Source organism: Balaenoptera acutorostrata, chromosome 10 (assembly GCF_949987535.1).
Source record: "Balaenoptera acutorostrata chromosome 10, mBalAcu1.1, whole genome shotgun sequence".
Taxonomy (NCBI): Eukaryota; Metazoa; Chordata; class Mammalia; order Artiodactyla; family Balaenopteridae; genus Balaenoptera; species Balaenoptera acutorostrata.
The window spans coordinates 33,491,853-33,517,294 of record NC_080073.1 but is presented as its reverse complement, the minus strand read 5'-3'; the positions used below and the strand labels follow the sequence as shown (position 1 = coordinate 33,517,294).

General features: G+C 39.0%; 1 protein-coding gene across 4 annotated transcripts in view; it reads right to left on the bottom strand.

Annotated features, from left to right (window-relative positions):
• The window catches only part of ERC2 (ELKS/RAB6-interacting/CAST family member 2), a 974,163-nt gene that overhangs the window by 586,154 nt on the left and 362,567 nt on the right, over window positions 1–25,442 (bottom strand). For all 4 annotated transcript variants that reach the window (XM_057555674.1, XM_057555676.1, XM_057555675.1 and 1 more), the window contains exon 7: window positions 12,063–12,230. In XM_057555674.1, coding sequence (XP_057411657.1) covers window positions 12,063–12,230 — 168 coding nt within the window. The remainder of the gene's footprint in view (window positions 1–12,062; window positions 12,231–25,442) is intronic.

Here is a 25,442-nt window from a genome sequence, read left to right as displayed (position 1 = left end):
AATCTTTGCCTCTACTCCTACCTTCCCATCTGGCCACCCTTGTCTATGCCTCCAGCTGGTTCACAAGTTCACAAACATTCATAACTTGGAGAAAGCCTCAGTGTATGTATGTGCTACCCTTTATAGCCTTTTATAAGTCAAAGTGCCACATGCAACCTAAAGAATTTAACTTCATATTTCAATACTAAAGAAATATTCCCACCCCAAGTCAATCAGTGCTATTCATTCGAGCATCCTATTTGCTTAGCTTTGCTTCATTCAGACTTTACTCACAAAAAAGCTACAGAATGCAACAGAAACTTGGGAAGAACTCATCCTTGGAAGCAAGTGACTTACTTTCCATTGCACCAACAGGAATGTCTGAGGCAAATAGTAAATAAAGCCCCCAAAAGAAGTATACCTTGTTCAGCTCTATTAAATATTTGGAGTATATTTTTTAAAATTCTCAAACTTGCCATGAAGGTTGTTATATGTTAGAATTGCCTTTCGGCTATAATAACTTGTGATCTACCCCAGAGCTTAGCAAACTATAGCCCATGGGCCAAATCTGATCCACTGCCTGTTTTGTAAATAATGTTTTATTGGAACACAGCCATTCCTATTTGTTTACTCATCCTGAATCTCACCAGAACTTTGGAGAGATTTGTTTATTCATGCCATTACATTTCAACTTTCCAACTAACACTTATTAAGCACCTACAAGGTGCCAAGCACTGTGCTTGTTACTAGGGATAAGAAGATGAGTAAGACCCCGTGGCTTCCTCGGCTGAGCTCAGGATTTAATGGGGAAACAAACACATAATATCATACTTTAAGAAATCTCAGTTATGCAACCTGAAGTAATACAACCTGAGAAGTGTAATAAAGGTTCATTGCTATGCATACATTTTGAAATCATGCAAATCCCCCTCAAATTATAAAAATTCATCAAAACTTCCATGGTTTCTAAACTGAGCAAAGGCACAGGAAACTGCTTTCATTACAGTTACAAGCGATACCGCTTTAGTGAGCCAACACCCCTTGTAAGTATCCTGTGAACTCCACTACTCTCCACTTGCCTCTGGATTTCTGTGAGAGGTTTATTACTACTGAACAGTTATATTAATATGCACTTGTATCAGTTTTCTATTGCTGTGCAACGAAATACCACTAATCCAGTGGCTTAAAATTACATCCATCTATCAGCTCACAATTCTGTAGGTCAGATTTCCAGCACAGTGTGGCTAGGGTCCCTATTCAGGGTATCCTGAGGATGAAATCGGGGTGTTGGTCAGAATGAATATTTGTCTGGAGGCTCTAGAGGGAAGAAAAACACTTCCAATCTTACTCTTGTTATTGGCAAAATTCAGTTTCCTGTGGTCATAGGACTGAGGTACTTGCTTCCTGGCTGTTGTCACTGGGAGTCACTTTCAGCTCCAGGGGGTTGCCGCATTCCATGCCATGTGGTCCCCTCCATCTTCAAATCAACAGTGGAGAACTTCTCATGCAGCGAATCTCTCTCCTATTTTGAATCTGTGACTTCCCTGACTCTGACCTTAGAATCCAGGTTTAAAGGGCTCATATGATTAGGTCAAGCTTACCCAGATAATCTCTTTCTTAAAGTCATCTGTGCCATATAACATAATCTATGTTAAATCCATCATATTCACAGTCCTGGGCATTATTCAAGGAATATATACCGGAGAGGTGGGAAATCTTGGGGGCCATCTTAGAATTCTACCTACCATAGCACTTTTGTTAAAATTATAAATTACTTTTATAAACTAATTATATTATCCAAGGGCCGAGTACATGTTGGTGCTATTTTTTTCTTTTTTTTTTAGATAAATGGATCAGATTTTTTTTAAATTAATTAATTTATTTATTTTTGGCTGCCTTGGGTCTTCGTCGCTGCGTGCGGACTTTCTCTAGTTGCAGCGAGCAGGGGCTACTCTTCATTGCGGTGTGTGGGCTTCTCACAGCAGTGGCTTCTCTTGTTGCGGATCACGAGCTCTAGGCACACAGGCTTCAGTAGTTGTGGCGTGTGGGCTCAGTAGTTGTGGTGCGCAGGCTTAGTTGCTCCGCGGCATGTGGGATCTTCCCAGACCAGGGCTCAAACCCGTGTCCCCTGCATTGGCAAGTGGATTCTTAACCACTGCGCCACCAGGGAAGTCCCCATGTCGCTGCTATTGCTGGTTTTCATAAACCAGCAATCTTAAAAGGATGTAAGTGTGATATAATGCTATGCTGAAGACCCCAAACTGCCATATACCCTGTGCCATTAGTTTAGAATTCAACTTCTGGGAAAACAGTCTGTTTAAAGCAGTTATATCTTTTAGTTTGCAAAAGGTATAGTATAATCAAGTAAGGATAAAGGGGAAAAAAATGGCAACAAGACTGCAATATCAGAACAATATTAAGGTGCCCCTTTCCCACAATAACTGTGGAGTTATGTGCCCCAAGAATGCATCACTTCTAATTTACATTTAGCCTTATGGGAAACTTAAGACACATATTATAAAAGTTTTGAATTATGGACTTCTCTGTACAATATAACATGATAAATGCTAATAGAGATATGTGTAAACTCTTCACAGCAAGGTAGAATCCATTGTCAAACACAGGATAAGTAAAAAAGACGGACAGAAAATGTTCCTTCCCACATACCTAAGGTTGATTTAAATTAAATGGCTTGGGGAGTATGTGGGAGGAAAAATGGAACCATCTCCAGACTGAAATCTGTAAAAGCTCAAACACCTCTAATTCCATACCACAAAACAACAACAGCTGGCAGCTGAGACTGACAAATGTGTCAAGATGCCTGCACCCATTAGGGTAGCAGCCATAGTCAGGGCACTCTGGGCATTTTTATTTTAAATCTTCAGGGGTTTTGCAGGTAATTACAAACAAACTTTTAAAAAATCCATCATGCTGAAATTGAGTACAGAATATAAGGTCTTAACCCAGAAGCAAATATTTATTTAAAAGAGAATTTGCCTCCCCTGGCTCAGGATCAGCTCTCTCATTGAATAAGAATCAGTTCTCAGTACGATCTGGCCCTGAACTGCATTTTGAAATAACACAGATAATCACTATTGCCACTAGCAAGTCATAAGGGATTGGAAGAGAACATTCATAATATGGAAGTCAAAATGACTCTCAAAGCTAATTATAAAATATATTTGATTTCTAGAAGACATAAAGAGTAGAAAAACTTCTCTGAAATTTGTTTCCTAAATGGGGCAGGGGAGTGTGGTCCATCTATATTAAATTACTTCTAATTCCACCAAATGCACTGTGCTGCCTCTTCCAGCCAAACCTTTGCAAATACTATTTTTGCCACTTTGACTGGACAACACTTCCTACTCCCTCAGATCCCGGTTTAGTCATCAACTTTTCTAGAAGTCCTCCTTGACCATCCTATTCCCCACAATAGGTGAGGTGGCCCTCCTACATGCACCATGTACCTGGCTGGCATAGCACATATCACACTTTGCCCTGCAATTGCCTGTTCAGTGGTCTTTTCCATGAGTGTGAGCTCCCAAAGGACAGAAACTATACCTTCTCCAATAGCCTCTGTATCCCCCAGTGCCTGCAGAGCATCCAGACCATTACAGATGCTGAATATGTATTGCTGGATGACTGAATGGTAGGAAGGAAGGGAAGGCAAACTGGCCAGAATAGGGCAATGATGCCCCAGGCCTCAGCTATTACAGGGGAATGGAGAGAAGAAAAAGGAAAAGTGTATCAGAGCCCAGGCTCTGTCACTAATTAGTTCTTTGACCCTAAACAAGTCACTTCATCTCTGAGAACCTCTGTGTCCTGAGTGGGAAAATAAAAAGGTTGGACTAGGAGGGTTCATCAAGTCTCTTCCAGATTTATGTTCTCTCATATCTTTCTGTCTTCCGGACTGCCCATGCTTTATCAGCATACCCATTTTAACATGTCTTTTAAAGTCAAATAATATTCAGTTGGGTTCAATAGAGTGAGGGGGTAGAAAGATGCAGCTAATTGAGTACAGTGCCTATAGATGCTGACTGAATGCATGAATAAATGAGCAGGCTTCCTAAATCTCTTTAATTGCTCCATCAGAAGGTAAATTCTTTAGCTTTGGTTCTTTTGATAATAAAATGTCATTTCATCAGTGTCATCTCTAAGAGAAAGGCAACCTCAAATCCCTTAGGAAAAAAGCAATTACACAATGGAGGAGGCTGGTGAATTCATTGCTTATCAAAGAAGCTAAGGATTACCAAGGAAGCCACAATCTCTACTCAAGAGACACAAAGTGACCTTTGAAATATCACTTCATTGGGGCAAAATGATCAGTAGGATCAACTGGTTAAAATCAAGCTGTTTCTTCCCTAGGCCATTGCTAACATTGGGCAAATAATTCCAGATAAGAGTAGCATCCATGAATGCTTGATTGTTTGTCCTGTGGAATTTAATTTGCCCTAGGACCCTTGACATCAACCACATGCCATAATAAAGACACAACGTATTAAATGATGCCAGAGTAAAGATGCTTTTGCTTAGACCCAATGACATACTGCTACCTTACAAACATAGAATACACACAGAGAATTTATTATACTATAATATAATAAGTTAGCTTTTTCCAATATTTTCTACTGAAGAAGGCAGTTTCAAAAGAAAACAGGCAAATCACAAACGCTAACCTAGACAATACATTTTTTAGTTGCAAATATTTAAGCAACGTAGGTTAACCTACGATCAGTCAACATGAACAAATGATGTTACCTTATCCCAAATGACTAGACAAAATATATGAAAAATGCATTAAATGTGACTATAGAAATCGTATTTTCAGCCCAAATGGCTGCTAAAATAAAGTGCATTTTTTGTCAGAAAAAAAAAAAAATTAGTCTTAAAGGTATTTTCCAGATGACTGAAATGCTGGCATTTAGCTAAAAAATTTAAACTGGGTGATAACTGATAGGTGACTCATCTCTATTCTGTCTAAATCAGATGTTTTATTTTTATCATATATTCCCTATACTGAAGTTTGACCACCACCCCTCTCCAAGTTAGTTGATTTGATCAGTATGGTCAGATCAGTTTTAATAATTCTAAAAATTTTAATACTTCAAGAGTGCTACATACATACTCTTTATAGATTAATTAATATATGTGAAAATTATAAAAGAGAAAGTAATATTAATAGTTCAATCATACACACACCCACCCACCCACCCAAGACGTTTACCTCTGTAAACTGCCTATAATCATGCCAGAAAAAAGGTGTAGCTAAAAATGTTACAGAGAAATGTCTGTTATACTAAGTAAAAATCACTTTAAGGAATACTATCTCAAGGCAGGGAGCAGAGAGATCCAAGATGAGAAGGGTGGTCCATACACAGGAAGAAAAGGACCCCAATAGACCAGGGTTAGGTCTGGATAGTAATTTGTTTCGGCAGAGGCCAAGGGGCTGTCTCTTGTGCATTGGAGGATGTTTAGCAGCACCCCTGGACTCTACCCACCAGACGCCTGCAGCAGTCCTCCAGCTGTGGCAACCAAAACTACCTCCAGACATTGCCAGCTGTTCCTCGGGAGGTTGGGGCTTGTAAAGTGTACCCCAGTTGAGAACCACTGCCTGAGACTCACAGCCACCTCGGTTGTGGCTCCACCCCTGAGTGCCAGCCCAGTTCTTGGCTTCAGACGTAGAGTGAGCTTGACTACACGGAGGTCTGACCTTGGGTGAACAGCTCCCTGCAAAATGGAATGGCTTCCCAGACCACTTCCTCTCGGACTAAGGGAGGAGTCTACTGAATCATGAGTTCATCTGCCACTAGTCCAGGAAAGATGCTCAGACGTCTCAAATCATCTTTTGAGGTCTCAGTCCTTAAAGCCAACAACCAAAACAAAGTGAAACTACTAAGAGAGCAAAAATGGTGCAATCCTTTGAAAAGGAAGCTGCAAAACAGTCCAATGGCTTAGAATGGTATGTGAAGAATCTCATGGAGGAAAATATAAACATAAACTGAAGGTCACCACAATCTTTCTTTTTTCTAAATACAGACTAACATAAACTTTTAAAAATCCAGATCTGATGTCGTGCTTTTTAATTTAACTGTTTTCCTATTTTTCATCACATTATTTAGTAGCTGCATCTCTGCCAGTTTGGTATTAAAAACAGGCATCCTTGCGTATCGATCTCAGGTAAATTGCTCAGACTATAGTTTAGCTAATCCCTAAAAGTTAATGATCCCACTTGTCTCATGAGGGAAGCAGAACCATAAATAGAAAAACACCAGAATAGTGTGGTGGTTAAGAATAGCTCTATCACCTCCCTGCCATGGGACTCTGGGCAAGTCACTCTCCAAACCACAGTCTCCCATTTTAAAAATAGCGATTATGATTGTACCTACATGCCGTTAGGTTTGTTATAAGGACTCGACCTAAGAATGCAAAGCCCTTAGCACAGTGTCTGGTATATAGTAAGGATTCAATCAATAGTAGATTATCCTTTTGTTATAAAAATTATCATTTGCATGGTCATAATTGGAAATTACCATGGATAATCAGCAATTTCATTGTATCACTCTCATAAAATGCCATGACTCTAACAATCCAGTAAGTTAGAAGTGAGAACTGGAGGAAGAAGCATTCTCTTTGGGGAACAAAACAGTATTTTCTATAAATGCCACATTTTCTTTTTATTAAAAGGGAAAACTAAAGAAGAGTGGCTAAGCTCCCTTACTCAAGGTTTCATCCATTTTTACCTTCCCAGGGTAATGGAACAGACGCTGGAGGTGTTAGATGCAGGTGCAGCAATAATCATTTCCTTATCTGTGCTTTATTACTCATAGGATGGTTCCATCTTGCAGCCTACACAGAACACACTGTTCTGGGAACAACAAGTGGGTCTGACATTTCACTGGGGCAAATGACTCTTCTCACAGCAAACAATATTCTTGGGCCAGGAGTGGATCTCAAAGTGATTTCTCTTCTCCCAAGTTCTCATTCATTCAGAATTTACTGACATAATTTATTCATCAAATGCATACTGACTGAGGACCATCACCTGCCAAGAATTTTGCAAGGAGCTGGAGGTATCTTGATAATGATGACGGCTGGGCACTCAAGGAGCTTAGCCCTGGAAGGAAGCCAACATTCATTAGCGGGGTGCATAACTTCAAAGTGAGCCAAGAAATGGTTATCTAAGAGTGTAAAACCTCTCCCAGCCTGCAGTGTCAGCAAAGACTTCCCTAAGTGACACAAGAACTGAGTGGAAAGCTCAGATGTAAAGCTTGGAACCACATTTCCCAGATTCCTTTTAGGTAGGGTCTGGTTAGATCCTGCTAGTAAGAGGCATTTGTGTGAACTTTGGAGCTCTGTCCCAGGACTCTGAATCTTGACCAACAGCATGATGTAAGGGTGTGGGGCGGGGGAGCGGGAGAGGGGTGAGGGCAGCCATCAGCAGAGAAGACACTTGACCAGACACTCCGGGTTACAAGGTCAGGGCACTGTCTGCTTTCTCTTGGTCTCCTAGAGCTGTCCTGGTTCTTGATCATCCCTAATCTGGTTCTACCAGCCAGATACTGGAGCTCTGGATATTCCTGCAGTAAATTTCCTTTTGCTTAAGGTAGCCAGAATTAGCTTCTGCTCTTTACATCCATCAAGTGGTTTGTTTCTGGTAACATGCCACATTATACAAGTCTACCTTCCCAACCAGACTGTCAGCTTCTTGAGGACTGGAGAATGTCTTATTTCTCTTTAAACCTCCAGCGCCTACAGTAGTGACTGACTGACACGTAGGAAATACTAGTAAATGCAAAATGAATATGATTTTTCACATGTTTAAAAATTGCCAATAATAAATATAAAAGTCCAACTGGATGTTTAACACTGAGAAAGAGATCAATTGAGTCTAAAAGTCCTCCATACCTTACGTCAATTTTACACTCACGTGGAAATCTCTACGTTCCCTAGCCATCTTCTCAAATTTAACTTTTTAATATAAACTTCATGAAGCAATCCAGTATGCTAATAACCACACTCCTGTAGCATTCTTTCCTCTATTGTCATTCAGAATTTTCACCATCATACCTCCAAATGGGTAGAATAAAACTGCTAAAGGGGCAGGTCCATATATACCATTCCCAGGAGCCAACTACACTCCCCTCTCCCTGCCCTTTCCAACCCATGGGGCAATCTATGAAGCTCAGTAGGCAGCTAGTGAACTTGGCGTACAGAGAAATCACCATCTGTTTTTCTACCCCTAATAAATAAAGTACCTCTGCTCTATAAATTCACATTGCTTGTGGGACTGAGACCTAGAATGAAAATGGAGATAGAATTTTTGTCCAGTTTAATGGCTTTAAAAAAAATTTCTTGGGTAGTAAGTTTATGCTGCAAGAATCTATGAGCTACATAACAGTCTGAATTTGATCTGGTTCAAATAATGCTACCATGTTCTAAAATCCTAGGCATTATACACTTTCCAAATGTACAATGTCATCAAGGTTTTATGACATTTACTACAAAAACTCAATAGTCAGGTAGCACTTCATCAGTGGAAGCTTGAATTCAGGTATGGGAACAGAATGCTACGGCTGTAGCATGAACACTGTGCTGCTTCTCTGACTTCAGTATCATAGCCACACAGGGATAATCCACTATACAATCTTCATACATGCACCTTTTTGACCCCTACTAAAAGAATTCCATTTCTTGGAATTATGGAGTAGAGCCAGAAACATGGTAGTAGGACCAAATCCATTCTCGATGACTTTTGTTTTCCTACACAAGTTTGATCAGAGATATTATGCCACCTGGGATTCTCTGTTTATTCAATTTCACTTCCTTCCTCAAGTAACAAAATGCTTAGAGCATTATGCCCGTGTCTGCTGCCCAGACATGTGACCTGTGCACATGGCTTATGGAGTACACAAGACTTCTGAGACCCAAGGCTCTGAAGGCAAAGCTGACAGATATGAGGTGCAAGCCTAGCTTGGCCAGGTTAAACATGGCTAGGGAAGGAGCATACCCAGTTCTGCTGGCATCAAAACACAGTGCTGGTTGCCAAAGAGTCTACAAGAAAGAAATATTAAGTAACACTGCACCTCTGACATTGACATGAGTTTATTATTCTTCCATGCCAACACACCCTAGTCCAAAGCTTATGCCATCCCAGTCCAGGCCTGCCCTAAAACAGCCAATTATGCTGAATGTGGTCAAAACTCTAAGGAGTCCCCAGTCCCATAGACAGTGTTTCATTAGCCCGTCAGCTTCTGTATTATTTCCACATTCTGAAGTAGTAGTTTCTGAATTGTGTGCATCACTTCTTTAGGAATTATTTCTCTTTCACACTGCAGGTATAATAGCACTCCTGCCCCATCACTATGTTGCCAGTGGTTTTATATCCTCCGCCAAATGTATTGGTAAACACTCAGTGAAAAAAAAAAACTTGAAGCTAAACAACCTCTCCAAATATACATGAAATATTCCCAAATCCATTATCAGCATGGCTTAAATAAGTGGGATCGTGATCCTGTTGCTCAAAGGAGCCATAATACACAAATGGCTTTGTTCTAGAATTCCCAAACTGATTTCCAAACCTTTGAATCTGGCTGTGAGGGAAAGTTTAAAATTTTGCAAAATACTCACATCAGCAAAAGTGGTCAACTGTCACTTCTGCATTGAAAGGACTTCCCAGGGACTTCCCTGGTGGCGCAGTGGATAAGACTCTGCTCTCCCAATGCAGGGGGACCTGGGTTTAATCCCTGGTCAAGGAACTAGATCCCACATGCATGCTGCAACTAAGAGTTCACATGCCACAACTAAGGAGCTCATGTGTCGCAATTAAGGAGCCCTGAAGCCACAACTAAGGAGCCTGCCTGCTGCAACTAAGACCTGGAGCAACCAAATAAATAAATAAATATTTTTTTTAAAAAAGAAAAAAGATAAAAAGAAAGTGCCGTCCCAAAATCTTTACTGAGAAAATTGTTGCCATTTATTCCTCAAGAATGAAGGAGCTTAGACTGGATAAACAAAAAGGTCCTACTGTATATAGCACAATCTCCTGGGATAAACCATAATGGAAAAGAATATTTAAAAAAAGAATCTATGTGTATAACTGAGTAACTTTGCTGTACAGCAGAGATTGGCACAACATTGTAAATCAACTATACTTCAATTAAAAAAAAAAAGAAAGAACGAGAGAGCTTAGTCTCAACTCCTGGTTGTGCAATTGTGATGTTCTTACTTGATTTGCTCTTGCACCTGGTGTCATCATAAACTTGAGGGCCAAAGGAAAAGGAGGCTTATTCTCTTAATTTGCAATAATCATTTTATTCTATACTCCCAAAGACATAAACTTGTATCTAGGTTGTTTGACCTTGGGTAAGCCTACCATAAGCCTCAGCATCGCTGGGGTTAATAACTGTGCTTGCCTCACAGGGTTATATGGTCAAAAGTAAGTAAATAGTGCACGTAATAACCATAGCAGAGTATCTAGCATACAGTGTTCAACATAAGTTAAGTTCAATAAATGCCAGCTTTTGGTATCATTTGCTGGTGGTGATTCTAAATGAAAAGTCTTCTTTTGAATCCTTAGTATATGCTCCAAGAACTGCCACTGTAACTATTTCTCTGTTAGTCCCACCTGCCCTAGACAGTCCTTTGATTCAAAGCGTCCTCAGTCGTCTCTTCCCAGCCCTCTTCTAATCACCTGTATCAATTAGCTGGAGCTGTAATGGTGACCAGGGCCTTGTCTGTAAAATCTTAACAGAAATGAATTAATAATATGATCTATCAGACCACCAATATCCTGTGAGGATGGAAGCCACTGAGGATGGGGACACGGCTTCATGGGCGTGCAACCTGTGTAGGGTCACAGGGCCCCATACTCAGAAGAGCCCCATGCTTGGTTTAATGCTTTGCTTTACCATCCTGAAATTCTCAATAAAGTCTGAGCAAGGGGTCCCACGTTTTCATTTTGCACTGGGCCCCACACATTAGGTACCTGGCTGTGACTGGAGAGGTTTGGTCAGAGTGTGATAAGAATTATATTATGTTTTAAAAGAATTACTCCAGCTTGGGTTAAGAACAGCCTGTAGTAAAGGTAACAGTTGAAGCAGGAAAAACAGGTAGGATGCTGTCAATATAAACAAGGTGAGAGGTGATGGTGGCAAATGACACCAAGAGGAGGGCCGGTTAGATTCCATTTGCCTGCAGCTGCAGCACTGGTACCCGGCAACATGCCTGTCTACGGCAGTGTCCTGGCCAGCCAGCTCGTGCTTCCCCCCACTGGTTCCTGCCCAGTTTCCATGCTGCCTGCTTGTTAATCTGAGACCCCTGTGTTTCCCAACAGCTTCTTTTTATTAAAAGAGCAGGTGTTGGTTTCTCTTTTTGCCTACACTTTTCCTTAGGGAAGGCAAGGGACCCTATGGTCCCACCAAAATTGTACACAGTAGCAAATAAGAATTCTTAAAAAAAAAAAAAAATCTGGGTGCTGTCCCCAAATCTCATTCCCCTACAATGGAGAAAATGAACTGCTGAAGGAAGGAAAGAAAGTAGAGCCCTAACCAGGTCAAGCATTTTCTGGGTTAAGTCACTGTATTAGAACTTCTTATACATTCTCTCACTGATTCCAATTAAGTAATGGGTGTAAACATTACCCCTCCTGCACTAAAACCTGTATGGGTTTGACAGGATAAGAGCTACTAAAGTTTATGTAAATACAAAATGCATCTAAAATACCTTTAAGACCCACAAAACACATTGCTCAATTCTCAGTAAGGAAAAAGGAAAAATTAACTATAAATTTTAGTTTTGTATCTAAATTTGTACAATTATCTCTATGTTTAAGATGGTAAATGAAAAAAAAATCATCACTATTTAGTTTCCAGGTAATCAAATAGAAAATTCAACAGGTCATGCTAAAAATGACATAGTACAACCACCAGTAAGTTAAATACCAGTAAATTTAAAGTTTATACTCCCTAATCTAAAATTCTTCCAACAATAATTTCTTCTTTTCCACATGCTCAAAAGTTTCTCTGAAATGACAAAACATGGATGATATCAATTCTCAACATGAAGGGCTTATGTCAGCTACTCACCTTTTTCTGAAGAACATTGATTTTCCTTTCCTTCACTTCTAACATATCCTTCATGTCTCGAATCTCTCCAGCCAGTGTCCCCTTCTCTTCTGTGAGGTCCTGCAGCTGTTTTGTTTTTTTATTGAGAAAAGATTCTTTCTCTTCTAGTCGTAATCTCAGTGCATCTACCTGAAATCAGGAAAAAGAAAAAGGGTTGTAGTTTTACAGAGAGGTCATCAGTAACCATCAGTCCTGCCCTGGGAGGAGCGTGGGGCAGCAGTATACCTTCTGAGCAGTGTGATCAAACACTGCTCATGGGCACCTCCAAGTGTTTTAAAGCCTACCTCTACTTTAAAGTCCTGTTGCATGTGTACCTGAACAGTGATATATTTTTAAAAATATAAGGTTTATAAGAAATAAGACATTATGAAATAGTAGTATGTCTCATGTTGTAAAACCAAAGGTTGGGAAACAAAGCACACTCATTCTCTGTGTCTTTGAGAGCCCAGGGAGGGTACAACACGTCTCATGCAGCATCCTCCAGGGATGCTCATGTTCTCCTCAGAGAATACAATGAGCCACGCCATGGATATCTGGGAGAACAAGACTGACACGTTGAGAAACACTCCTAAATTAGAAAAAGACGTGTTGCCAAGAGGAAGTAAATGCTGCTAGAAGAAAATGCTGTGGAAATGACACTCATTCTCCAGCTTATGAAAGACTGCTTTCCAAATACTAAAAAAAAAAAAAAAAAGACACAGCATACAATAAAATTCCTATTTCTACCTTAGCTCAAAACTTAGAGTGTTACTATTTCTGCTTTTCAAGTGTCGGTAATAAAATGAGGAAACATAACCTTTATTTTTTAAATGTTAACATTCCAAAGACCATGTGCAAAAAAAGTGTACATGGGTGATGTGGGGCGTGGGGGTGATGGAAGACTTTAATCCTCACCTTCCGTACCAAGAATTGGACAGATAGAAGCTGCATCAACATTCAGGAAGTAATGATGCAAGCATGTTATTCAGAGATATCAAAATAACCAGGCATAAAGAGTTTAAACGTGTGGTCTTGAGGAAAAAGAATGGGACAGGGGTGAGCTGGGGGCTGCTGCATCTCATAGCAATTCTTGTTGAACATTTTGCTCATTACACTATCAGCAGGTAAAATTTGGATGAAAGGGGAAAAAAACAAAAGTTTTTTTAAAAGGATGCAAGAATACTGTAGTATGCCAAAATAAATAGATATGTAAATACTATGAGGACACAAAGTCAAAGGCAACTTGGAACAACGGAAAGAGGACACTTCGGTTTTACGCCAGGTTCTGCTTCCATCTTCTACCTGTGAGGATCAGGACAAATAACTCTCACTTCCCCACACCCAGGCTTCCAGCCTCAGTTTCTTCATTCATAAAACAAAGTGGTAAGAACAGACTGTCTCTAAGTGCCTGACATTTTATGATTTTAAAGACAGAAATCAGTCACAGGCAGAATACATCGGGGAAGGATGATGATATTAGAGATAAAGTTATCCGAGTAGAATCTCCTTTTCTTAGCCCCTTCCAAGAAAGGTGTGCCAAAGTTGTGTTTTTAAAGGTCAAAGGTGATGGGGAGGTTGGTGAGGAGTTTTTCTAGCTTCTGTCCCAGAGAGGAGGATGAAGCTGGGAGGTCCCAGCAAGGGAAGAAGTGATGACAAGTGCTTGAAGCCCAGTTGGCCGAATGACCCAGGCTGCACTATGAGAGAGGATGGACATTCTGTGCTTGCAGAGGGTGTGAACTGCAGATTCTTCAGACATCTGATAGCTGTGCGTCTTCTTACATAATGGCCATAGAGGTCTGGGGCGGGTGGGTGAAGGGGATACTCATGTCCTGGGGATCTCCCCTTTTCTAAGTGAAAATTCACGCCAGTTGCACTAAAGCTTAAACATCCCAGATTCTCAAGTGGCTTATCTTTGTTTAAAGTTATCTTCATCTACCAACCTGGAGTAACATCAATACTTCTCTTTGGGCTTTCCTCTTATCTGGTGGAAAAAATATGATTTTTAGTTTATACATAAAGGATGGCATTTAGTGGGTTCCTTGGAAACTGGTGGAACATGCTGAGCACTCTAGATTACAGCAGTGGTTAGAAGGGGTGACATATTCAATTGTAGAGATTTGCACACAGGCTGACCAGGATTCAGTGTATATCTGAGAAAAAACTGTGGTCCCATTAGCCCCACATTCTACCTATCAAAGATGAATGGTCTATATTTGGACCGAAGGAAACACCCAATATCCAAAACCATGATATAAATAAATTACAATATGGGAGGTAGTGAGTGGTGCTAGAGAGAGTTTAGGAAAAGAGACTCTCCATTGATGAATAATAAGCTTAACATTTGTAGTGCCTTCTGGCTATGTGTGATCTATCAGTGTCCTGCCCCATCTTACTGAGCCCAGAAGAGATAAACAGCAACCTTAGCCATAAGATTATTTCTCCAGGAATAAAATGGAGAGCAAAGATGGTCGTGATCAACACACTACTCACAACACCCAAACTCTACATGGCAGGAGGGAGTCTGTGCCAGCTAAGGTCTTCTTTTTGGGAATTTATTTTCCATGTGCCTGACAGCATGTTCTTAGCTTCAAAGGAATTTGAATTGTGCCCTTCAGCCACCTTCACTCTATCTTTACAGCTTTGCACAGTCTCCTAGAATCAAGAAATGAAGCTTAAGGGTCTTTTCTTTAAGACAAAACTTTGACCTGAACTGCATCCAATTCTCAACCAACATTAGCCCAGTTTGTAGTAAGCAAGCATGACATCATTTCTAAAGTCAAATTTTAACTTCCAGATGGTGCAAAACCACAAGCAGGCACACAGACCTTCTGATGCACAGAAGTTTAAATACAAGGAAGATCAGGCCAGAAAGAACATAGTCTATTAAAAATTAGAATATGTAGTTCCAAACTGAGTATCAATGAGTAGGATTAAAGTTCCCCTCGCTAATAATCGAACCTCACTCGACAGTGTACATCATTTTTAAAAGAATCAGAAAAGCCCTGAAGTTTAGATTATATTCCAACATCAGGTATAGACATAGAAGTTAAAATGTTTGGGAATATGAAATACCTTTCTCTGCCTCGTCACTCAACACCAAATAATTTTAAGGGCCCTTGACTCTCTCTCAAACTTTGGCAGTTGACTCAATAATAAAACTTGGCAAAGCAAAGAGCACCATCATTTCCCAGAAAAAAAAAAAAGAAAATTAGAACTGTATGATACAGTCAGTGCACAAAGACCCCTAGGTTGAATTTCCAATTTTTACATATGACTTAAACACATGGGAACTAGTCACCTAATGTTAAAACTAAGACAATCTTTTCATTTTAGGAGAATTACTCATTGCCTTCTGATCCAGTTGTGTGTGTATTTGTGTGTATACGTGGGTGCATGTGTGTGTATATTTAAAAGCATATAACGTATGAAAATTTAACCTTTTACCTGGCAGTATAAAACACGCAACGTTTGTTATCACTTCTGTTCCAGGTAATAACTTGAAAGAAAAGGACCATGGCAGTGAAATTGTCAAAAATTGCCAAAATCAGAGTTAAACGTTCTTAATCTTCATTGTCATCACCCAGGAATTATAACCAGTTCCAATGGTGAGGTATGTTTCTAGAAGTTCTATATATAAGCCTCCTGACCTTTCTCCCGTAAGGTCACATAGGGCCTTCAGAAACGGTTACAATATTGTGACAAAACACGAAGTGCTACTTGATGTGCCACAAATAATTTTTAAAAATCAAATGGTTCATTTCAATCTTAAAATGACGACAGCAACACCTGAGAAGAAAAAAACAAAACACTTGAGAGAGGAAAAGGGGTCGTTGAAAATTTTCACAGATTGAATACTACTTACTTGACAACACTTCAGGCGTTGAATAAACATGCTATCACAAAGAACAAGTTTAAAAGGAAATGAAACCGGAACATACACAACAGCTCCCAATACAGTTTTATTTCACATTCAAAGTGTCGTTTGTTTGTTTTTCCTAACAGTAGACTTGGGTTAAGGGTATATTTGAATTTGATTCAACTTGCAATCATTCAAGTGGGGAGACAGTTTCAAAGTTGGAAGTATGCATAAAGTACATAGCTTCCAAAGACACCGACACTAAAAATAACCTAACATCTAAAAGTTGCTGTGGTAGTAACCACTACTTCTCACTCACATCCAATTCTCCTTTCCTTCCTGAACACAGGAAAAATTTCCCTTCCCAGCCCCCTTGTGGGAAGATGAGGCCATGTGTTTTATTCATGAAATGTAAGCAGAAGCGACATACATCATTTCCTGTCTATGCCATCCCCACACTCCTCCCCTTCCTCAGAGATCTTAAAGCCAACATTTTCCAGATGGTGGAGCTAGATGATGGCAGAACCTCCATAAACCTGGATCCTCAAGTGACCAAGAGAAGCAGGATCACCCCGAACCTCCTGCCCCCCAATCCCCAACATGGGGTGGACGTAACAGTATGATGTGTTAAACTGCTCATCAGTAATTACAATAATTTCCCCTGGTTTTACTAAAAAGTGTGCGCCTTAAAGCTAGAAAGGTCTGTCTTAGAGATTACCATAAACCTAAACGAAATTGGGCCATCGTACTTCCCTCTACTCCTTCCATGTGTGTTAAGACCTCAAAATCTACTTTCCCCTACCCTTTCACTCCGATTCCAAAGAAGGGGGGGGAAATGTCAGGGGGCCAAGGCCAGAGCTGAAAGGAAGAAGTAGCAGAACCCTAGGGAGTGAACACAGAGGTTAAAGATCAAGACCTTGGGGAGAAAAGAAAGAGAGATCGAAGAGGAAGAGTCTCCTTAAGCACATTGGTTTGAACTTCAGTTTGTATCAATATCAACAAGTGGCTCAAGTAGACAACTCTGTTTTGCAAAGTCTCTGCATTGCAAATATATGTGTTCAAGCAACTCATGGCAATGGCCAAGGACTTACCCACAGGCCTTCCAAATGTCGGGAACAAAACTAAGGTGTTATGAGCAAAGTGTGGATAATAAGAGTACCTCTTTCACCAAAATGTGGATAATAAGAGTACCTCTTTCACCAAGTTATGTTAAAGATTAAATTAAATAACACGTATAATGCACTTAGCACAGTGCCTGGCACCTAGAAGCACTCAATAAATTTTTGCTATTGTTATTATATTTTATTATTCTGCTTTCCACAGTCTCTAACCCAATGATTTATATACTGTAGGAATGCAATAAAGGTTGCTAATCAACAACCCTCAGGAAAAGTGAAGAACCAGCAAGTAAGGTTTTGTGCTCTAACATGTACCAGAGTGTTATAAATGACAGACAATAGAAATTACCATAAACCTGGTAATCTGTCATTTACTTTAAAATATTTCAGCATACACAGTATGATATATGTGTCTATGTGGAGGTGGTGCCTGGGTGGGTGGGTGGATGGGTATATTTCCCAAATGCAAAAAAATTCTCCAGGGGTAGTTAATTAGCCTATGAAAGATTTCAGTTAAAAGCTGAGATGCCAGAGTCAACTACCAAAAGTGCCTCAATATTCTTTATATTTGATGAGTACCTGAAATTTGGTCAATTAACATAATTGATGTGAGGAGTGATTTTTCCTTGGTGAAATGGGCGGTGTTCGAGATGTGTGGATTGGCTAGAAATGTTGCACAGACACTTCCACCCTTCCAGAAACAAGACTGAAGACAGTGTGTCCAATGAAAATATGATGCAAGCCACATATGTAATTTTTCATTTTTTATAGCCAAGTTTAAAAAGTAAAAAGAAACAGGTAAAATTAATTTTAATAATATATTTAATTTAACCCTATATCAAAACCCTAATTTTGATAACACTATATCAAAAATATTACTCTTTTAACATGTAATCAGTATTTAAAAATTAATAATATATTTTACATTTTTTGTATTGTCTTCAAAATTCAGCATTTATTTTACACTTTTAGCATATCTCAATTAGAACTAGCCACATTTCAGGTGCTCAATAGTCCCATATGGCTCATGGCTACCATATTGGACCATGCAGGTCTATGATTCTAATAAGCCCCAAAGTTTCAACCCTTAGATTTTGATCTCCCCACATACAGACACTTCAGGAAGGATTTTGGACCAACAGCAAACATGGTTGGCTGAGCCTTGCCACAGGAAATAGTGTCACACTGACCTCTCATGAACCTTTTATGATCTCAAAAGGACAGAGAGCTGGAATTTCAAGGAGCCCTCAGAGAGGCTGTATGACTGATACAACTGGAGGCAGGGTCATGGGCAGGAGTCCTATAGCCTTCCCTTCTTTCACCATCAGAGGCTACTGATCTCTACCAAAGAGAACCACCTAATTGGCTTGGTGATTTAGTTAGCATGATCCTCTGGAGTCTTGCTGAAAAGAAAAATTCAGAATAATCATTGCTTTTTAAAAGCTCTTTCATACAAATCTCTAATTATAGCAAAAGTTGCCTTTCAGAAAAAAATGACCTTCAGCAACTGCACCATTAAAAACTAACTTACAGATGAAGGTGTGTCTATCTCTTACCCTATACTTAGGTTATGTCTTTCTACTCTTTGACTTCTGCAGCTATTTTGATTTCATATTTCTCTTCTCTGTAGGTGCTCTTTTTATCTCCAATAACTAGAATTATTTATTCATTCATTCAACAAATACGAAGACTTGATTTTGTGCCAGGCACTGTCCTAGTTTAGAGATACAGCCTTTTAACAAGACTGTCAGGTCATGACTTACTGAACCATATATTTGTGAAGTTGGAGGTGAGGTAGAGCAAATAAGTATTACGTAAATATTATCAGTAAACATGACTTTTAGGGTAAGAGGAAAGTAATACAAATATAAAATCTAAGAACATACGTAAAAGCCTTGTAAAAAAAAAACTGGATGAAAAAAGGCTAATATGTGGATATCTGTGTTTATTGGTGAAAATGTATATTGTGTGTTTGGGTACATACAAAATAATAAAATTCATGATTTAGCAAATGTCTATCAGCTATTATAAATTAGACTTGGACTGACACTTTGATATTCATTAAAATGGTTTATTTAACTGACGGCTACTCTTTACTATCCCATCTTAGAACACTAAATGGTCTTTATTGATTTGTTTTTGCTTTGTTTCATTTTGGCTGTGCCACACGGCTTGTGGGATCTTTGTTCCCCGACCAGGAATTGAACTCGTGCCCTCAGCAGTGAAAGCTTGGAGTCCTAACCACCGGACCGCCAGGGAATTCCCTAAATGGTCTTTATTGATCTTTAAATAAGTTGTGCTTTATACACGCTCCTCTGCTTTCAAGATAAATTTATTAAAATCCAAAATTAAGTCGTTAAAAAAGAGCCTTGTAATACTAGTAAGGATGAACACATGGTATGTATTCTTTTTTAAAATATTATTTTCTAGTTTTGTCCATTAAAAAAGCTTAGAAAAAAGCGACCATCTCAGTAACAATGATCACCCACCCCAAATACTGTCTCTTAAAACCATTTCTAACTAAAACAAATCAGTTTCACTGTAGAAATGATTGATTTTAGGTCTGTGGCAAGAAACTGTACACAGTAAGTATAGAATACCTTGTTGAACCAGAAAGCAAGGAATTGTGAAAAAAACAATAGTCTTTTTGTTGGGCAAGGATGGGACAATTTGATGCTACTGTATGAACAGACATTGCGGGGGTGGGGGTGGGGGGTATGGAGGCCAGGGACAGGCAGTCAACCAGAGGAGAGACACTGGCTGCCACAACTAGGATGGAGGTGGTGGAGAAGGGGAATGTGGCTGTGTTTGAGATATATTTTGAGAAACAATCAGGAGGCAGCTGGGAGAACTGCGGGTTTGCAATTATGGGCAGGGGGGAAGGAAGGAAGGAATCAAAGGTTACTCCTGGGTTACTGGCTGGAATAGACAGTGGAATTATTGCCTGTTATGGGAAAGACTATGGAGAATCAGACTTGAGGTAGGAAATCAAGAGTTCAGGATTAGGTACATGTAGCTTGAGATGCTAGGAAACATTAAAAAGGTAAATGGCTATATGAATTGGAAGCTCCTGAGACAACAGAACCTGGACTAGAGTCTAACCCACTTGTGGGCGAGCAATCCTGTAATTATATCAACATTCCTCCAGAAGACTAATGAGGACATCTTCTGCATATTTACAGATTTACTTCCACATAGATGCGTTTACTCCCACTGAGATCAAGTCAACAAAAACTTGTGAGGAGAGGACATCTACACAACTGAAAACCGAGAGAAATCCCTTTCCTAAAAGGGTCCCTGGTTTTCAGTCTTAGTTAAAAGGTCTCCCTACCCGTCACAGTCATGAGTAACAAGAGATTTGATCTTATCAATTACACCCTTAAGCTCTTCAAGACGACCAGTTAATGTCAATCATGTATTTACCCTCCTGTTGATCAATGGAGTGATACTGACTGGGGAAAAAAAGACTAGATAATCCCAATTCCGTGTGCTGGCTTTCATCTAGCAACCCAAAACTTAAACATTTGACCAAGGAAAAACAATCTATACTATATTTTAAGATATTTAAATAGCACAAAGAGTAACAATAATGGCTGTATTATACATTGCTTCATAGTTTACAATATACTTTTCTCTTAAATTATAAGTCTGTTCTTTCATACAATTTCAATCCAAAAAATAAAATTCAGGTATATTCAGTATTGCATAAACACATGCTGTGCTTATAAAAGTTAAGTTACAATCACCAACTTGTTAACACAGTTAAAATTTTCAGGTTGTAAAGATGCATTTTGTCTTACCTACCCGTCAAAAAAATTATACCCAACTCCCACATGCCACCTACTTGAAGAAAACACTACTGGGTTAAGAATGCTTTGTATCACCTACATGGAAGGATTCATATCATATGTGGGTTAATAATCCAGCCAACTTTATAAAGCCTGTTTTCATACTTAAGTTTTTGGCTACTTCTTACACTAAAATTAGGTGGTTTTAAGTGACTAGTCCAAAGTTCAAAATTTAATGTTTAGTTCAGTTCCAGCAAATTTCTGAAAACACATGGGAATTGTAACTCATGTGTTAATACTTAAAGTTTTTGTTAATAAAACTTCCAACACTAACCTTACCTCATTGAACTTACCTCACTGGTTTTTATGCTCACTATAAAACTATAGCTGTCATAATATTTTTGAATTACTACAAAAGGAAGTAAGCCATTCCAAAGTCAATGTTATTTTGCAACATGATGATAGTTATAAATTCAAAATACTTAAAACCAATTTGCAAAGCTATCAATCTTAGTACCTCCTAGCATTTGAAAAGCCCGTCTTCAAAACATTTAGTATTACCAAAAAAACAAGTTTAAGAAAACACCATGTATCATTCATATTGCACTTTCCCTTCAAGTAAGCACATTAAGTTTAAGCATGAAAATTTTAAAATATTGGTCCTACTTAGATATGCCGTCAACTTTCTAAACTATCACTGAAGCCCAAAGAACTTAAATCACTGATAATTTAGTACCAAGATTAAGTAATAATTTTTGTGATCTCAAGGTCAGTTATTTTCAATAAATTCAAATAAGTAACCTCCATCCAGGTATGCGTGACATGTTTGTAACTGACTAACAAATTAGAAACCACAGTCCTTTTATTTAAAAGAGAATTAAACCCATATTTTGAAGTCATGTCTCTCAAATCAGGGCCCATACTCCTGGAGGATGGGGACCTATGTTCAAGGATCCATGAGTTTGCTATAAGACATATTTTATGTTATATTTTCTTTTTAATGATTATCTCAAAAGTTAAAGTGAACTTATTCTGGATCATGTAAATAACTCCTTATAATCAAGGATTGTTAAACGATCTCAATACCTGCCTTTGTATTTGCACTTAAGATTCTTTGGGAATGAAATGGAGAAAGCATAGAAGAAATGTATCTTATTTCTCTGATATATTCCCTCCTCCAAATCTTGGCCACGGGACATCACGGTGAACATGCAAACAAGGGGTTTATCAGCACTACAGAAACAGCAATCAGTGAGGAAACTAGATTAATACACAGCACACCACCATGCAGACTTCTGAGCTAGCATCTGAGCCATAGCAGTGGGCACCATATTCATATCAGGTATAAATTTACATCCAGCAAATACAATTCTTCTCCATATAAAGTTAATATCATTCATTTAAATTTTATAGGCCTTGACATTGTATTTTAATTTAGTGTGTAATTTTGATTTGGTTTCATAGTTCTGTAAGAGTTATAAGCATACCTAGTCTTATCTTTGTACCTAATTAAGTAATGTAAGTAATAATTATTACATAAAACAATACTGGGTGTCTATAATGTTCTTTTTTTCTTTTAAAAGGAATTTCTTCCCAAGTGTGAGACATACTGCTCTAAAGTAAACAGTATTTGTTCTTTGAAACCCTCCTGGGTGTTGTGCAAAAATTAATTGGGGGAGTGGAGGTGCGTTCTATGATCAAGTCAACTTGGGAAACACAGCTAGCTCTCCTGATTTATGGTAGACATTATCATACTAAAGGTTCTGAAGTCCCATAGCCGAGACCTTACTTACTTTTCCCAAATCAATTTAACCACAGAACCCGTATTTTTCTAAGAACACAACGATACCCTTCAGAAAATTTTATGAAAGATTGTTCTCGAGTATCTTTTAGCAATCAAATTTTTAAGGCATGGCATAGATATGAAACGTTTGAGTCTGGTGAAATGGGGACACACCACTGGATTAGAATCAGAAGGCCTTGGCTCAGAGTCAATAGATACATGTGAGACGTCCTCTGTGGCTAGCAGTTTGTTAGGTGATGAACCAGGGTGTCTCATGCATTCCTCAGGGCCATCTAGGAGGTAGGTATTGTTAACAAGTTAACACATTGAAGCTCAGAGGGCATTCAGGGCTAATGTGGTAGACTGTGTTAAAGCCCTATCTTCTAGTTCAAGATCCACTCCAGCCTACATCCCAAGTTCATTTCTGGCTCTGCCAAAACCTGAGGGTGAGACCTTCAAGAAAGTCACTTGCTTCTTAGGGACTCAGCTACCTCCTCTATAAACCAACAAAACTTTGCTCAGTAACCTCTAAGGTCATCACCTACTCCAAACTTTCATGATGTCAGGAGATGAGTGATCCAGACACTAAAACATATTTTAAAGCTTTGATAGTTAAAACAGTTTGGTATTGATACAGGAAGAAAAAGACAGAGGAAATCCGAAATAGATGCACATACTTAGAGAAATTTAGTATATGATAATAGTAGCACTAGATTCGTAGAAAAAAATAGATTATTCAATTAATAATGGCTAAACTCTGACTACCCATTCAGAAAAATAATAATAAAGGTAAATCCTTACCTAATTCCTCATGACAAAAACAAATTCCTAATGAAAAGTCATCAGTGAGAAAATCCTGCAAAATGCAACCTATAGGTATACACCATTCCATCTACATATTCTTATGATGTTTCAACATGAGCCCAATATTTACTACAGAAATAGTTTTCATAGGTTTGCTTCTCAAAATAGTGAAAACACTTTTTCTATCCTAAGATATTCAGACAGGTCTTTTACACACACAGATAGCTGAAGGAAAGGAACGTTCACTACTGAAGTTCCACTGTAACACACCCCACTAGGGTGTGTGCTGAATTTAGGAACACGTTCGCTTTTAAGCCAAGTTGAGGCTTCACATCATTGACTTTTAGGTAGAGCATAAATGATTGTGAAATGGGTGGTACCACCAAACCCTGTGCAAATTTACCTTGGCCAGAGTAAGCAATTGTTTCTCTGTTGGGACTTGTTATAGACTCTTCCAACTTGGAAGCATTTTGTTACTAAGGAACATGGAGCTGGAAATAAACTGAGTTCCAGGAGTGAAGACGATCTCTATAAAAACCAATTAAACCAGAAGCAAAACCCGCCACGATGTTTTAAAAATTAAAACCATGCTACATACATTCTTTGGTCATTTTTTTCCCCTAAAGGGAAACAAACAACCATCTCTTTCTGGGTTCACCATCATTGCTCCTGAAAAGAATCTACCGTGATCACAGCACTATTATGGCAGGGAACATTTTGGTATGTAAATTTTCGTGTGTATGTGTGTGAATTTACCATGTGTGCAATGAGTCAATAATATTCTACTGTATTCTTCTTCCAGCAGTGGTTTCTTTGTTTAGAGTTCTACAATTTTATGACAGAAATCACAAGTGAGCTGCTCAAAGAGTAACAATTGGTGACTGGGAGTTCCCACCATTTTCAACATCTGTAAAATGAGGAAATTGAACTTACTGTTCCAGTTCCAACTCTGACATTCTGTGATTTTATGATTCTATTTTGTTAGTTCATATTCTACAACACTGGAACGCATCAAACCACCCACAAACTAAGGGACTATTATTTCTGAGCAGCCTGATATCCTATAGGCAAACCTGGTCACTGGGCATTTACCCATTTAAACAGTATTTTCATTGCAACATAAGGAAGGGGGAAAGACAGCACTTTGCATCACTTTTAGTCTTGCAAACAGAAGTGTCTTGGATAGAAAATAACTAAAAATCATAGCCCTACCTTTCACAATTACCAATTACAGAGAGAGGAGAGAAATGTGCTGACAGCATCCTATCTAGCTGAAACACAAGAAATGCCCAGAAATGAGAGCAGTAATCTAAAAGGAAGTACTGTCTGAGCCAGAGGGGGGAAAATATGTCTAGAAACTACAACCTTCTGATGATGGGGAAACCAAATGCACCAAGTGAGCTTGCCACTTCACTGCATTTCAAATACAACCTAATTTACACAAAAGATGAGAAAGGATGTTGTCAGGACAAACATACTGCCAGATTCACATATATCCACGTAGAAAGCAGAATCTGAGTCTTTTAGAAGCTGTCACCATTAACCAGAATAGTCCCAATTTCCTCTATAGATTTAGAAGTGGAGCATACAGGAGGGCAATTCTTCCCTCCTAAGTTTCTTCTCACCAGGCACTTTGGATCCTGCGGCAAAGCACATAAAGGACCAGAAGCATGCACAAACACCTCCACCCTATCCCCAAAGCATTCCCTAAGAGGAATACATGTTTTGCTGGACAAAATAATACGTTTGTGCCCCATGTCCATTAAGTTTGAATTCCTTAGCCTCTCATAGAACTCCTTCAATGAGACTGTCTGTTCATGCCTCTTAGAGTACCTGCCCTGTTTATCACCTCAGGGATTCTCTTGCCTCACATGCCCACTCCAGCTGATCGGAAGTAGCTTTATAGAGCCCTTTGTTAAGAAGGATCCTGAGGCTACATCCAGAATTGGTGAGAAGATTGGCAAGATAAAGAGGTGATGTCTGCTAGGCACAACAACTGTATGCCAGTTTTGG